Source organism: Giraffa tippelskirchi, chromosome 7 (assembly GCF_054371585.1).
Source record: "Giraffa tippelskirchi isolate mGirTip1 chromosome 7, T2T-mGirTip1v1.2.pri, whole genome shotgun sequence".
Classification (NCBI taxonomy): domain Eukaryota; kingdom Metazoa; phylum Chordata; class Mammalia; order Artiodactyla; family Giraffidae; genus Giraffa; species Giraffa tippelskirchi.
Window position 1 is genome coordinate 114,605,920 of NC_137281.1, and position 16,818 is coordinate 114,622,737.

The 16,818-nt window shown below is 42.9% G+C and overlaps 1 protein-coding gene across 5 annotated transcripts in view; it reads right to left on the reverse strand.

Annotated features, from left to right (window-relative positions):
- Positions 1-16,818, reverse strand: part of MYZAP (myocardial zonula adherens protein) — a 124,115-nt gene that overhangs the window by 88,169 nt on the left and 19,128 nt on the right. For 4 of the 5 annotated variants that reach the window (XM_081510088.1, XM_081510085.1, XM_081510086.1 and 1 more), the window contains exons 3-4: positions 5,667-5,822; positions 1,992-2,084 (exon numbers count right to left, since the gene is read on the reverse strand). In XM_081510088.1, the coding sequence (XP_081366214.1) occupies positions 1,992-2,084; positions 5,667-5,822 (249 nt within the window). The remainder of the gene's footprint in view (positions 1-1,991; positions 2,085-5,666; positions 5,823-16,818) is intronic. The other variant, XM_081510089.1, reaches the window with a different exon arrangement.

The following is a 16,818-nucleotide window of genomic DNA, read 5'->3' on the forward strand; positions in this document are numbered from 1 at the left end:
GGTGAGGGTGGGACGTTCTGAGAGAATAGCATTGAAACATGTACATTATCATATGTGAAACAGAACACCATTCCAGGTTCGATGCATGAGACAAATGCTCAGGGCTGGGGCAATGGGATGACCCAGAGGGATGAGATGGGGAGGGAGGTGGGAGGGGGGTTCAGGATGGGGAACATATGTAAACCCAGGGCTGATTCATGTCAATGTATGGCAGAAACCACTACAATATTGTAAAATAATTAGCCCCCAACTAAAATAAATAAATTTATTAAAAAAAAAAAAAAACGACATCATAGGACCATTTTAATCTGAATTTCTCTCACTGAGAACGAGGAATTTAAGATCTCTTCATCTGTCCTTTACTATAAATTATCTGTCACATATATTTTGCCTATTTTTATGAGGTGTGGCCTTTTTCTTTTTGATTCATGGGTGCTTTTTAAGTACCCAGAATATAAGCCTACTAGTCGCTCAGTCATGTCTGACTCCTTGCGACCCCATGGACTGCAGCTCACAAGGCTCCTCAGTCCATGGGATTCCTCAGGCACGAACACTGGAGTGGGCTGCCATTTTCTTCTCCAAGACTACTACCTATAGTACAAAGGCAAATAATTTTTCCCAGATTGTCATTTGACTTTGGTATTTTTGCCAGCATTAGTCTTCATTTTAATATGGTCAAAATTATCAACTCTTCCTTTAGTGATTTTGGGATTGCATCTCTTCATAAGACAATACCTTCCCTACTCCAAGAATGTAAAAGAACTCACATATATTTTCTTCTAGCACTAAGTTTAACAAAATCTACCCAGAATTTGTCCAGATATAAGTCTGTCCCAATAGCATATACTGACTGGTCTATTTTCCTCCCTTCCTTTCACCTGCCACATTTATCATAGATTGGGGTACATTTCTGGGCTCTTTTTCATTAATGTCTATTTATTTATGTGCCAATACTATACTGTTTTCATCTCTGAGGCTTTCTCAGTTTCTTGTAGTATTAAGAGGGCTAGCATCCTTCATTGCCTTTTTCTCCCCCCAGAATTTTAACTCTTCATATTTATTTTCTGTACACCATGGAACCACCTAGTTCAGTTGTAAAAGAACAACATAAAATAAAAATCATTTAATACTTTTACTGGGTTATATTAAATTTAAATATCAACATGAATGATATTAATGTCTTATGATGTTGAATCTTCCTTTCCAAGTACATAATATATATGTCTTTCTACTTGTTAAAATTTATTTCCAGATATCTGACAGTTTTTTGTCGTTTTTATTTCCTCTAACTGGTTTTTTGCATATTGCAATCTATTTGTCTATGTCCATTAATATTTTACCTTGCTACTTTACAGAATTCTTCTACTGTTTATAGCAGTTTTTTCACTGGTTCGCTTGAGTTTTTCATTGGTCTCTTTTGAGTTTTCTTGAGTTTACATACATTACTGTACGTAATCATACAGTTTGTAAACTGTGATAGTTTTTCATCTACCTGTCCAGTTTTTATACCTCTAAATCTATTTCTCTTGCTAAATTCCATGACTAGTCTCTCCAGTACAACGTCAAATAATAATAATAGAGCTGGCTTCCTCGCCTTGTTCTTGACTTTGGAGGGAATGCTTTGAAAGTGAAAATTATTCTCACCACAAAAATTTTCCTTCAAATAATAAACTTCATTCTGTGATAATATCCTCTCAATTCATGTAAAATATGACTCCAGGGACTTCCCTGGTGGTCCAGGGATTAGGAATCTGCCTTCCAGAGCAGGGGAGGTGGGTTCAATCCCTGGTCAGGAAACTAAGATTCCACATGCTATGGAGCAACTAAGCATGCGCCACAACTGGAGAGGCCACGAGCTGCACCAAAGACCCAGTGCAATCATGTACCTATGATTCCACTCACAAGGAACATGATAAACTCAAGTATCTTCAGGCACTAGCAACTGAGGGGGAGTTCTAAGCTCTAGCATCCCTTCACATGATGCTACTTACTGACAGTTCCTGGGTGAGCTGTCGAATCTTCTGTCTCATTTCATCATAGTCTCCATACATTCTCTTTCTTACTTTTTCCAAAGTGGCTCTCACCTGCAGCCCACAAAGATGCTGGTTAGAGATCAAGCTACAATATTTTCATGTGAGATTTCCAAAACATTTAAGAAATCCTAATGAGAGAAGGGCCTCACAAAAAAATAATCTTAGGAACAGGACAATTTGGAATATTAAGAAAGAATATCACAAGGGAATGATCCAAATAATAGTGATAATAATAAATACACATTGTGGATTATATATAATTATTAATAAATATTAATTATAAAGTAACATGCTCTGAAGAAAAAATGGTTTCTTGAAATTTACCTACCACCTATAGGAAAATAGCAGGATTTTCCTATTACATATTTTTATAAGTAGAAACTGTTTAACTGGTTGACTTCATAAACACATGACTGTTGTTGTTGTTGTTGTTTTGTCGCTATGTCATGTCCAACCCTTTTGCAACCCCATGAACTGTAGCCTGCCAGGCTCCTCTGTCCATGGGATTCTCCAGGCAAGAATACTGGAGTGGGTGGCCATTCCCTTCTCCAGGGGATCTTCCCAACCCAGGGATCAAACCCGTGTCTCCTGCATTAGCAGGTGGATTCTTTACTACTGAGCCACCAGGGAAGCCAAAACACATAACTAGGCAAACCAAAAAAAAGAAAAGGCACCTCTAATCTTCCCTATCACTGTCCTGACTGCCAAAGAACAAATAAATATTTGGAATGTAAGGAAGGAAAAGTATGAGCTTTGAGAGCCCATAAATGTGAAAGTCAGTTCCTCAATAACCACTAACACTACACAAGACACTAAATATAAGAAAAGTCATGGTGAGTCCCCCAAACACCTGTTTATACAAACTCTGTTTAAATTTATCTATAATACCACTTCCAGAGGAGTAATAGGGCCTTCAATATACTCAATAAAAACAAAAAACCTAACAAATAGCCTCTGTCTTCACTCTTCTTCTGGTGCTCCCTTGGTTGAATGAAGAACTCAGGGATTCTCATACAAAATAGGCAGCCTCAAAGGAGCCCTCTCCAGAAGGCTCTGGAACTTCTATCACAGGAAAGGCTCAAAAGCAGCAATTTGGTTAGAATGAGCGGTTAAGTAGGCCACAGCATGTGGGGACTTAATTTTGAAACTGTATTTATACAACTAGCACATTGCTTTAAACTGTATGTTTATTAGGAATGACTGGATATTGGTGGAGATTTCAGGGAAGGAGAAGGCAAGTCACAACACCTTGTCCTTCCCAAATGAATTGTAATGATAGAGCCTACTTTCTCACCATTGAATACAAACATTTTGGGGGAAATGAGGCCAAAAGCAATAACCTTTTCATTCTGGGCAGACAGAACAGCTTTCATCTGTGACCCTGAGTTGGTTCTCAGCCTACTCACTGTTGGGAGTGGGTGGAGTTGGATGTGACTCCCATTGGCAAATACTGCCAGAGTCACCCACAAGTGAGGGAAGGCGCACAAACCCATAAACACACTCAGGAATGACTAGCCTGGGATGGATCTGAAGCCAGCCACAGAAGGTGGGACCAAAAAATTAATTTTAAATTGCGGATCAGAGTGGAGGTTGGCAATTCAGGTCAGAAATTCCCATATGATTTGGACACCTGACAGCCTGAACCTAAGATTTTGTCTTAAGCAATCTGCAATCACCAATCTGCTTAGCGGGTTTACCTCTGAAGTGGTGCCGTGTTATTTGGGGCATCTCAGTGAGAAAGGCATAAGCATTTGCATGAGAAAAATAGGGGCAACCAAAAAGGTACAAGCTGTCCCTACACAGAAACATAGGAACTGGCTACTCTAAATGGTTAAAAATGATCTTCAGGGTTTGGATGACTGGGGCTTTGAGGTTGACAGTTGTCAGACAGGCTCTGCCCACTTGTATATGAGTATGGCTCTTCTGGCTTTTCTTCATTTTCTCTGTTAAGAATGTATTATCTTTTTTATTCCTTAAAATTGTACAACTATCCAAATCTTTCAAGACACATTAAGAAAGGTACATTTATTATTTTTTGATATTTGATAAGAGATGTTCTTCTCAAAAACTCAAAACGAAAGCTGACCACATGTGTTTGTGTCCTACTGGCAAACACAGCCAAATAAAACAGAGCTAGTTTTGACCTTAACGATCCCTTCTCAGCCGCCATGATCTGTAAATGAGAAAACTGAAGCTCAGATAGGGCAAAAGTTTGGCTGGGTCAAAGAACTGGACCTTGAACCAAGATCCATGGGGACTCACTCCATTGCCCATGCTGCCCCTGCTTCTCATGAGTACTTTTTAGTCCACAGGCCAGTGTCTGGGACAGCTCATATCCTCTCTATCTAATCACTCTGGTTGGACAACAAAGGCACTGTTCAATCTAGGGAGACACAAGAAGGAATGAAGATGATGGACAGATAGAAGGAAGAAGGAGGGAAGGAGGGAAAGAAGGAAGGAAGGAAGGAAGGAAAGATAGATGATAGATAGACAAAAAGAAAAGAAAAGATTACAAGGAAATACTCCAAAATGTTAACGACTATTCTAGTTGAATTGTAGAATTATGGGTGATTTTGTTTTCTTCTTCATACATCTTTATATTTTTCAAAAGTTCTCCAAAGAACTTTAAAAGAAATGTAATATTAATGACAAAGAAATGGTATTAATTGTCCTGGGTTGGACAATGTCTATTGTGGTTGACTTCCCAGCATCCATTTCAACCCAACTGATTGGCCTGAACTATCAAACCAATTCCCAAGGCCCATTCCCCTTGCCAGTGATGGATTTGGGAATGGGCATGTGACCTGGGTCCTCACCAATGAGACAACAGGGCAAGTCTGATGACGGGTGTCTAAAGGGTAACCAGAGATGATTGTCTCCTTTTCCTTCTCCAGACATCATCATATTTTCAGATGATGCTGTGAGCCTGAGGCCAAAGGAGGAAAGAACCAAGGGAATCTCAGAAGTAGAACTGGTGCTTGGAGAGCCCTGCCTGGAGTGCACCTATCCCTAGACTTATCCCCACATGAGACAAATTTCCTTTTAGAGTTTGCTTTTCTGCTACCTGTAGCCAAAAGCATCCAAGTTTATACAGCTGTCCAAACTCTTATATTAGGAGTGTCCAACATAATAAGCAAAACTACCTAAGAACCTCTTTATCATACATGGAAGAAAAAAGCTATTTGGTCTACTGTGTATCCTTATTTAATAATATATAGAACTTCATTCTATACCGCACTGCAAAATTACATGTATGCTTCCCTGGTGGCTCAGACGGTAAAGAATCTGCCTGCAATGTGGGAAACCTGGGTTCAATCCCTGGGTCAGGAAGTTCCCCTGGAGAAGGAAATGGCAACCCACTCTAGTATTCTTGCCTGGGAAACCACATGAACAGAGGAGCCTGGAAGGCTACAATCCATGGGGTCGCAAAGAGTTGCACACAACTCAGCGACTAACACTTTTCACATCACCATGAAGATCTGTAGTGGTTTTTCAATCCAAAATGACAATGTTTAGAATTATTTCAAAATGACTTGTTACATTCTTATCAGAGCTTCCAACTCCACCCTCTTATATGCTACAAGAAGACTATAAAACAGAAGAAAAAAAAAAAAAAATCCTTAAACAACTCACATCTTTGATGTAGTTCATCTCTTCTTTCAGCTGATTGGTGGTCCACCCATACACCACCATTTCTTTCTGCTGGTTTTGATCTGATCTTCGCACCACACCATAGACAACACCCTGAGGGAGTTTCCTGGTCGATTCTCCATTGCTCAGGTCACAATGCTGAAAGGGGAGGAAAAGAGAAGAGAATGATGACTCTTTAGGCTTTGCAGAGGCAGGTGTCATCACAGGCCCTCTGCACATGGTCAGGCAGGTTGTGCCCAGCACTGAGATGCCTGGCAATGGGGGAGGGGCGGCACTGCCAGTAGAAATCCAACCTGGTCTCTACTCACCAAGTCATAGTTGGCCTGTGCCTCTCTTTCTCCTGGAAGACCAGCACCTTGCCCTAATTTCCACCAAAGCTCTGTCCCTTTATCAAGCAGCACCTCTGCAGGAACCCCTCTTCCCAGAGAAGGTGCCTTTTTCTAACTCTGACAAAGGTGCCTAATGGACTTGTGCCATCCCTGATAGCAAGAGTGAGTGTCTGAAATCTCACATTCTTGGTAAAGCTGTTTTTATGCTGGTTCCTCTGTATGACTTCATCATCATCACTAGCTGTGTGGCTTGAAATGCAGGAGGTTGAGATATGCGGCGGGAAGAACGCTGACAGCCATCTGGCAGCCAGATTGTCCTCTGACATAACAGCTGACCCTGGAGCCAGTTCTGAGGAAGGGAGGTGGGGTCCCTTGTTGTGACTATTCATGAAATACTTCTGAAAAGTCAGGCAGAGACAGCATGACATCACTCCAAAAGAATCCTCTGCTCCTTGGCTCTCTCAATTAAAACTCCCATCACTGCTGAAGTGCAAATACACTTGGGAAGGGGGGGACATGGCCAAGAGAAACTAAGATTTACTGAGCACCTTCTATATGCTAGACATGTTCCTCACACGTTTAATCTCCACAGCCACACCACAACACAATGACTGTCCTTTCCACTTTATAGCGGAGAGAACTTAAGTTCAGAGAGGTCAGGTCTCGTCTCTTGTTCATGCTCACACACCTAGGTTCAAGACCGGTTCTGTCTGATACTAAGGACACCTCCCCATAGGCTTTGTTGGATGTAGAGGGACAGAGTAGGCCATCACAACATGGAAGAGAGGGGACAGGAACAACTTAAGACTGTCTTAAGGGGGACTGAGATGGCAGAGAAAAACCAGCCTGCGTCTAATCTCCCTTGGGGCTGACAGTGTCACAGGACAGAAGGCTGAGCTTCATAATGGCAACTTTGCTCTTGTACTAATTTTTAAACCACCTTTGCATAAATTCTTTCTATGTACTTGCAAAACATCTTTGACATATAAAACTATAATGTGCATGTTAAAATCATTCATTTGTGGCAGAATAGTAAGTCTTTTATGATCCCATTCAATCAAAGCTTGTAAAAGTTACCAAATGATTAATCATTAATGACCTCTAAGCTGGGGATTCCCTGGTGGCTCAGACAGTAAAGCGTCTGCCTGCAACACGGGAGACCTGGGTTCAATCCCTGGGTCGGGAAGATCCCCTGGAGAAGGAAATGGCAACCTACTCAAGTACTCTTTCCTGGAAAACTCCATGGATGGAGGAGCCTGGCAGGCTTCAGTCCATGGGGTCACAAAGAGTTGGACACGACTGAGCAACTTCACTGTTACTGGTAATGACCTCTAAGGAGGGGATGGTGGGGAGGAGCAGGGATGCTAAAGGTCAGAATGAAATTTGATTTTTTTTCTTTATAACTTCATGTATCATTCGCTTACAATGTGACCTTTTGAAAAATAATTAATAAGAAGGGCTTCCCTGGTGGTCCAGTGATTAAGAATTAGCCTGCCAATGCAAGCAACACAGGTTTGATCCCTGGTCCTGGAAGATCCTTCATGCCTTGGAGCAACTAAGCCTATACCCTACAACTACTGAGCCCGTGTGCTGCAACCACCGAAGCCCATGCAGCTAGAACCTGTGTTCCACGACAAGAGAAGCCATCTCAGTGAGAAGCCCACACACCACAATGAAGAGTAGCCCTCGCTCGCTGCAACTAGAAAAAGCCCACGTGCAACAGTGAAGACTCAGCACAGCCAAAAACTTTAAAATAAATCTTAAAAAATAACAAAACATCCATAGCTTCCCACTCTTCTGTACAAACTTGTTAAGAGATAAAATATGAGGGGTGGGACACTTGCATTGCTTCTGGAAAATGCTTTCACTAGAGCCCCTCATACCTGGGTCCCACAGGCACTGAGGCAACTCTTAATGTTGATACCTAGGTATAGCTGAGTGGGGGGTTAAAGGGCACTCAGTGGAGTGAGAAGCTTGGATTAGACATCCCAGCTTTACTACACATATAATCAGGAAGAGGAAAAGCTCTAATGAAACTCCCACGTACCAGGAAACAAAAGCAAGCTCTTTCAGTCACCAGCTCCACCCATTTCCTGAAAAACAAGCTGATGCTGGCCTAAGGCTTTGGGAAAACTTGTTTCTGAAAAGCAAAGGTTTTCACAGGTGGACTGGCCTACGGGAAAACGCTCAGGTGACCAGATCAAGAGGACTTGTCTCCCTGCCCACGAGGGGAGATGGGGACCACCACAGATGGAGGTATATACAGACAAGCCAGGGACAACATGGTCTGTGAAACACATCCCGAGAGGTCATGGATCTGAAAGTTACACACATGGAAAGATATCAAAGATCTGTTAAGTAAAAAAACAGTACGTTTCATAGTTCAATTTTTTGTTTTGCAAGTGTGTGTTTGAGTAAAACATCTAGAAAGTTGGACTCCACATCTTCAATAATGCTTTTTCAAAAAATGACAACTGAAAAATTATTACAAAGTCAGGATCTAAATGAGAGACCCACGGGGAAGGGCCCAACACAGGAGCAGGGCCACCAGCATGGGTCACCCCCCAGGGAGAGGACTCCTAAGGAGCTGCTGGGCTTTGATGGGAAGGGGGAAGGGGTGTTTACGAAGAAAGAAAGTATTTTTTGGCTAGCCATTTTACTATACAATGTTTTCTTTAATCCCCACATCAACCCTACTGTGTATCTATTACTATTTCTTCCAAGGTGGCAGTATTCAAGTGCCTGTTTGTGTTTTCAAATCTAGGCTCTTTCCTTAACCACAAAGCCTTCCGGATAGCTTGTGTGTTAATCACTCAGTCAAGTCCGACTCTTTGCAACCCCATGGTCTGTAGCCCATCAGGCTCCTCTGCCAATGGGATTCTCCAGGCAAGAATACTGGAGTGGGTAGCCATTTCCTCCTCCAGGGGATCTTCCTGATCCAGGGATCAAAGCTGGCTCTCCTGCATTTCAGGTAGATTCCTATCATCTGAGCCACCAAAACCCTCAGCACAGCTTAGAGGAGAGGAAGTGGAGCTCACAGCTTCGCGTGGCCCCAGACCTCAGGGTTATGGGAGCCAAGAGGGAGGCCCTCAGATCCGGGGCCACTGGGAGGTGGCGAGCCCGGGATGGGACGCTCTTCTCCAGCCTCCCAGGATCCATCTCCCTACAGTCCCCCACTTCATTCCAGCCGCAGGGCCTCTTTTTTTTTTTGTTCCTTTATCAGCCAACCTCCTTCGTGCCTCTGGCATTTACACAAGCTATTCCCTCTTACTGCAGAGCCACTGCTGGGCTGAAATGTTTTTCTCTCAAGGTCATCTTCACCAACTCTTCAGACAGTCATGTCTCTACAACACTTACCACAACCATGATGGAGTGACTGTTAGCATCATGATATATGTAAGGCCTGTTTCCCTTCCAAATCAAAATTCTAAGAAGTCTAGGGTCTTATCTATCTTCTTTTTCACCATAATCCCCAGCATCTAACAGTGATGGACACTTAATGAGTTCTCAGTAAATACTTGCTGAATGAATAAGAAGCTTTAAAAGTTGGAAGAGGGGTACTCTTTCTGCCCCCTTCTGATGCCTATGTCAGAAGCTTTCTCTATGCTTTTATACTTTGATAAACTCTATTGCACAAAAGCTCTGAGAGATCAAGCCTCGTCTCTAGCCCCGGATTGAATTCCTCTCCTCCGGAGGCCAAGAATCCCGGCTGTTTTTTCGTGATTCAGCAAACAACCTTTCATCTTGGGGGCTCATCCAGGATTCTTCAGGACAAGGATGAGACAAAGACTTTGAGACAGGTCATCTGTGGAGAAGCTGGTGACACCCACATTTGCATATTGTAGGACTGGATGTGGGTACCAGGAGCTAAACTTTAAAGGGTCCTGTGAGCGAAAGCGAAAGTGACAGTGACAGTTGCTCAGTCGTGTCTGACTCTTGGTGACCCCATGGGCTGCAGCCCGCCAGGCTCCTCCATCCGTGGAATTCTCCAGGCAAGAATACTGGAGTGGGTAACCGTTTCCTTCTCCAGGGGATCTTTGCCACCCAGGGATCAAGCCCGTGTCCCCACTGCAGGCAGATTCTTAACCATCTGAGCCACCAGGGAAGCACCAGGAAGGGTCCTGTGGACACCTATTATCCCTCCAGCTCCATTCATCGAAGACACGAAGCCCCATTCATTGAAGACACAAAGCTCCATTCATTGAGAAGGAGGGCCAGTAAGGAGCCAACGTCAGGCATGAAGAGAGACCGAGGTCAACTTATTGCTTTACTTTTAAGCGGAGCACAACATCCAGAGTGGTAGGAGCCACATAATATTATGAGGCATGGTTAATTATGTGACCAGAATACTGGACTGAAAAATGGCCAGCCTAGTGTTTGAGCCAGTTTAATGGGTGGGTTATATAAAGTCTGTAACTAAACATATATAAATTATGCAAAAATAGTCACTAAAATTGCCCAAACTATGGTAAAATGAAAAAGAATTGATTTGTTGTCTAAATATAGATGAAACTTCTTTTTTCCCTACAGACTTAATTTTGTGGTGATGATTACTGACCATTGTAGAGGAAATAAAACCACTCCTAGGCTGAAACCAAAGGACATTTACAGTGAAATATCTGACCACATCTTTCAAAATAATTTGGAAAGCTCTAAGTCATGCCTTGAAGTTTTTGAAGAGTTTTAAATTTTTCTTCCTCTTTTGCAGAAGTCAGAATGATTTAATTTAGACTCTCACACACTTTCATAGCTGGCACAGTTTAGGTGGAATGAAAATAAATACATAAGTGATTTTTAAAAATTAAAAAAATAAATAAATAAAAATAAAAGTTGGAAGAGGTTCTGGGGAATTACTCAGAATATGTAAAGTTGGTCCCCTGAAGAGAACACCCTTTGTTCCTCTAAGATGAAGCCACAGGGTTGGGGTAGGGGGTGATATTTGCCCCAAGCATAAAATCTATATCCAGAAAAAGCTGCAAAGTAGCTGAGACTTCTATTACTTTTACAAAACGTCAGCATGCTTTTGGTCAAAAACTGGAAAACCCAGAAAAAAAAAAGTAAAAAGAGTTGACACGTTTGGCACTGTGTTTACAGCTAAATTTTTCTCCTCCCGTGCCCTTTAAAATAATCTCCCCATAAGATAAACATTAATTTTTAGGCATGATAACAGCATTGTGATTATATTAAGAGATAATCTTTATCTTTTAGAGAAACATACTTAAACTATTTATGATATCTGGGACACAGGGTGGAGGAAGTGGATGGGGGTGGAGATAGGGCGAGACTGACCATGGATTGAGGGCTGTCAGCTGGGTGAAGGCTCCAATATTCATTACACAATTCAGTCTCCTTTTGTTTATGTTTGAAATTCTCCATAATTAAAAGCTTTTTCAACTTCTTTATAATGCTGCTCAGTATTAAAAAAATCAAATTTTAAAAAATGTACACTGTGGACATAAAACAGCAGCAGATAAAATTGTCTTGAAAACAAAAGCCCATAAAGGCACAGAACAAAAAAATTTTTGCCAAAGAAGGGAAAAGGACATAATCAACTGAAAGAGCATCCTAAGTCCCTCTGCGCAAAGCAGCAGAATTCATGACAGGCGTCATCAGTAAACTATACAGAGACTCTCTCAATGAAACTGTTCCCTGGGATGTTTGCATGACTTACAACTTACTTACAGGCTCATGCTACGGCTGTTTTCCCTAAAGACACTTGGCAGCAAGCACCTTAGAAAAGAAAAACGATAGAAAAGTAACTCAGCCTAAACTCCTGCTGTAGGGGTTTTATTGCTATTGGAAAGCAGGGGTATAAATCCAGTGATAGATGACCATATTTTCTAAACCCTAACTCACAATATAAGATCTTACAATGAGATCACCTCTACAGAGGTTATCTACAGAAACAGTGGCTCTATCTGTTAGTCCCTGCTAGATCCTCAGTAGTCAGCATAAACAGATGCTCAATAAGTATAGTTCAAAGGCAAGAAGAAAGAGAAACTAGTTGGAACTGTGCCTGTGTCAGAATATTTGGAGTATGTGGCCATCCAAGACACTGACTCTACAAAAGAAAAACATCCCATGGTCAAGAAGGGGTCTCAGACATAAAGAACAGACTTGTGGACATGGGGAGAGGAGAGGAGAGGGTGAGATGTATGGAAAGAGTAACATGGAAACTTAATTAACATATGTAAAATAGATAGCCAACGGGAATTTGCTGTATGGCTAAGGAAATTCAAACAGAGGCTCTGTATCAACCTAGAGGGGTGGGATGGGGAGGGTGATGGGAGGAAAATTCAAAAGGTAGGGGATATATGTATACCTATGGCTGATTCACAACAAAATTCTGTAAAGCAATTATCCTACAATTAAAAAATAGAAGGGGTCTCAGAGAATAAATAATACCAGAAACACAGCCTACCATAAATCCAAACTAATGCTGGTAGACTGCCACAGCCAGCCCCTGACCCCAGAGGCCAGGATAGGTAGCTGGTCACACGTCTGGCTGCCAGTATGACTTCGATGGCCTGAAACATGAATTAAATGACTTGAAAACTAGAAGCCATTTTCAAAACTTTTGGTTTTGGACTTCTCCTTCCAACCAGAGGGCTTCCCTGGTGGCTCAGACTGTCAAGAATCTGCCTGCAATGCAGGAGATCTGGGTTCGGTCCCTGAGTTGAGGAAATCCCTTGGAGAAGGGAAGGGTAACCCACTCCAATATTCTTGCCTGGAGAATCCCAGGGACAGAGGAGCCTGTCGAGCTATAGTCCATGGGGTTGCAGAGTCAGACACAACTGAGCGACTAACACTTTTTCCGGCCAGAAGGCAGGATATGACCTGGGGACTCTTTAAGCGCTGAGTGTCTGGGCACTGGATCCATCCTGCAGGCAGAGGTGATCACTTTCAGGAATGTGGTCTGACCTGTGTGTCCATCGTAGCAAATTATGGTTCCTGGTCATTATTCATGCTTGACATTGTTTTGCCTGATTATGACAAAAATGGATGCTATAACTGAGCCTCTGGGGCTCTTCCACAGTCTGGGAGAGGACTAGGACTATTCTCTCTGGAATACAGAGAGGATGGGCAGGCATGTCCCCTCAGATAAATGGAGACCTTTGAGTAACTAAGATATTTGCTATTTTTAACTATCTCACAAGAATGAATAGACACCACTTCCTACATAAACTTATGGTTGGAAAAAGACAGATCACTTTGAATGCTTAAAGATGAGAAGAAAAAGAAAATTTCTAGTCAAGCAGAAATCACACAAGAGGGACTTCCCTGGGGGTCCAAGTGGCTAAGGTTTCCAGTGCAGGAGCCAGGTTGGACCCCTGGGTCAGGAAGATCACCTGGAGAAGGGCATGGCAACCCACTCCAGTATTCTTGCCTGGAGAATCCCATGGACAGAGGACCTTGGCGTGCTACAGTCCATAGCGTTGCGCAGAGTCAGACACAACTGAAGCGACTTAGCACGCATGCAGGCATGCAGAGAACTAGAGCCCTCATGTCACAAGGAAGAGTTCACATGCTGCAACTGAGACCTGGCGCAGCCAAAAACAAAAAAAAAATTCTCACAAGAAAATGTAGTTCTAATAGTATCCTTGTAAGAGTAACTTCTTAAAGATAATACTCCATTCTAAGCAGACGATAGCTGCTTAGGCCTAAAAACTCCAGGAAAAAGAGAAGAGTATCTGTAGGGAGGTGGAGCGGGTCAATTCTTTTCTGGAACCCAGTGGTACAGTACACACCTTAGGTAAGTTACCTTGACTGATACCAGACTGTCCTGATAGGAGGAAGCATGCAAGTTGACGTCACCATGACGACTCGCCAGGGCACAGACCTGAGTAAGATCTGCAAAGTGCTACTAGCTGTGTGGCCCTGTGCAAGTGACTTGCTTCAAGGTCCTGATTGGTAAAATAGGAATAATACCATCAATTTCAGAAGCTTGTTTCAAGGAAGACACAGAATAACATACATAAGTCATCTGGGGCACTGCCGGGCATACTGACAGATACTGACAAATTCTATTGTTTGTGGTGGTGGCTTTAGACTTCTGAGTATCTGATTTCCTACTAGATTCTCCATGTCCGCCTGGGATGCTTCTGCCCGTCTGTCCGCCTCTCTCCTCTGGCGTCTTTTTGCTGTTCAATTGCAGTCATCAGATTCACTCTGACAGTGACATGCTCACGCTTGAACTGGCCTTGGTTTCTCCGCATGAGGAAGAAACACAAAATCTCGGGAAGTTAGGAAAATGCAAGAGTTGTGTCAGCAGTTTTGTACACAGTCTCCCATCTCTCCTCAGTGTCTGATGAGGCGGGGGTGGGGCACACTGCTGGGGCAGCCAATGAGCCCCGACCTTATATTAAACCAGTCACTGCACCTTCACTGTTCTACAGATGGCACTGTTATACATATTTATTTGAATAGAGAGTCCCAGAACTAAAGAAATTTAGGAAAACGCTGGCTCCAGGCTAACACTTCCACTTGTTAGAAGAAGAAATTGAGGCCCCTGGAGATGACTTGAGCGGCCTGCCCATGACCTTGAGTGGTCAAGCAGCCAGGACCAGAACCCAGGCCTCTCTGCCCTTCCCAGGGGCTGCTATCTCTGAGAGGCACAGCGAGTCCTACACACTATCACCAGGGAGGCCCCAGCTGCATCTGAATCACGGCAGCGCACTCCCTCACCTGGCAACAGCCCCGGATATTGTATAAACAGTCACACCAAGGACAAGAACTCATCAGGCTTATTCATCCGGGGCTTTGAAGACTATAAAGACTTAGAAGACTATAAAACCAAATGGCGAAGGTTTCCTTTTAACCATTTTACTGGACTATGAAAGCCCTCAACTTTTCATACACACACATATATCTGCTCTCTCTCAGTCAAGGTTCTCCAAGGTCTACAGAAAAACAGCTTCTTTAGAAACATAAGTCATTCCAAGTCATCCCACATCTATGACAGTGGGATGTTAGCTGTTTAAAATATTATCCACTTCAAGCTACTTAGTCAATTGGGAAAAACTTCACCACTGCACAGACTCAGAATCGGCAGAGCTCAGACAGTATTCTCTAAAATTCAACTATATAGTGAGACCTTGATACAATGTAATAAAGCTGTAATAGCTGGTGTTGGTTTGGTCTCTTATTTGTGAGTGTGTGTCTATGTCTCTATAAAAGTATACTGCATACAGATTTGGATAGGAATATACATGTATACATTCACAAAGTTCTTCGAAAATGACAGGGGTTTAATTTCAAACTTATTTACTACCAACTTTAATGTTCAACAATTTAGTAAACATATCATCAATTCCTCAACATGAAATGTGTGTCTACAAGCTAATCAGCATTTCCTCTCCCCTATAATTAACGACTTTAAATATGTAAATAAAAGTCCATCGCTCATTCACCCGAGTTGTTAATACAATTTAAGGTGATAATATTTCACAAAGAACGTTATCGTGGGTTGAATTGTGTTTTGCAAATAGAGAGCATGTGGGAGTCTTTCTCCCCAGAACCTCAGAATTGGACCTTATTTGGGGACAGGGACAAGTTAATAAGAGGTCATTAGCGTAGGAGCTAACCCAATATGACTAGTGTCCTTGTAAAAAGAGGACAATTTGGATCCAGAGACACATACACACAGGAGAACACCAGGGAAAGCTGGAGTGATGATGCCATAGCCAAGGACTGCCAAGAGCCTCCGAAAGCTGAAAAAGCCAAGGATGGCTGCCTCCCTGGAGCTCTCAGAGACAGCATGGCCCTGCTAATCCCTTGATCCTGGAGTTCTAGTCTCCAAAACTGTGACACTATAGATTTCTGTTGTTTGAGCGTCCCCAGTTTGTGGTTCATTTTATGGCAGCCCAAGAAAACTACTACAAAACTGAATCACCATAATCCAGTCACTCACTAAGCACCAACTACATGCAAGGCAGAGATTAGGGTCTAGGAGACAAAATTAAAAGACTGCACATTTTATGTGTGTATATATATACATAGGGCTTCCCTGGTGGCTCAGACAGGAAAGGATCTGCCTGCAGTGAAAGAGACCTGGGTTCGATCCCTGGATTGGGAAGATCCCCTAGAGAAGGGAATGACTACCCACTCCAGTATCCTTGCCTGGGAAATCCCATGTATAGAGGGGCCTGGAGGGCTACCGTCCATGGGAATCACAAAGAGCTGGACATGACTGAGCAACTAACATACACACACATATGTACATGTTGTATCCAGACTTGGCAAGAATATGTATGTGCACATATGTGAAGTACTTAACAGCAGATGGCTAGGTGCTAAGGGAAAGGGCAGCCCAGGTGTCCTGATGCTCAAGAGAGGGAATAATCACCCAAGCACAGGCAGGCAGGAGGGTCTCAGGGAAGCAGGCCTCTGGTGGGGCCTTTGAGGATGAGGAGACTTGGATAAACTGAGAGACGGCTGGGGAGAGGCTCCAGGCACAGGCTAGAGACTTAGCAAGGATTCTGAGGAGGAAGCAGATGTCATGGGTTTGGGAGATGATAAGTAAACCTGTCTGGTGAGGGCACAGCAACCAGGAAAAAAGGAGGAGTTATTACTAAGTGGGTTTCAGATGGGCTGAGTGGTCATGCAAGAGGAACCAGCCGACAGGGTCTGAGTCCTGCAGTCCAACCAGCAGTGCAACAATGGAACCAACAAGGGAACCAACGCACACTACTGATATTTTGATATTTATTTTCTTACAATAGTCTAATATAGTTATCTTATTTCAAAGGAGAAGGGACTTCCCTGGTGGTCCAGGGGCTAAGACTCTGCACTCCCAATGCAGGGGA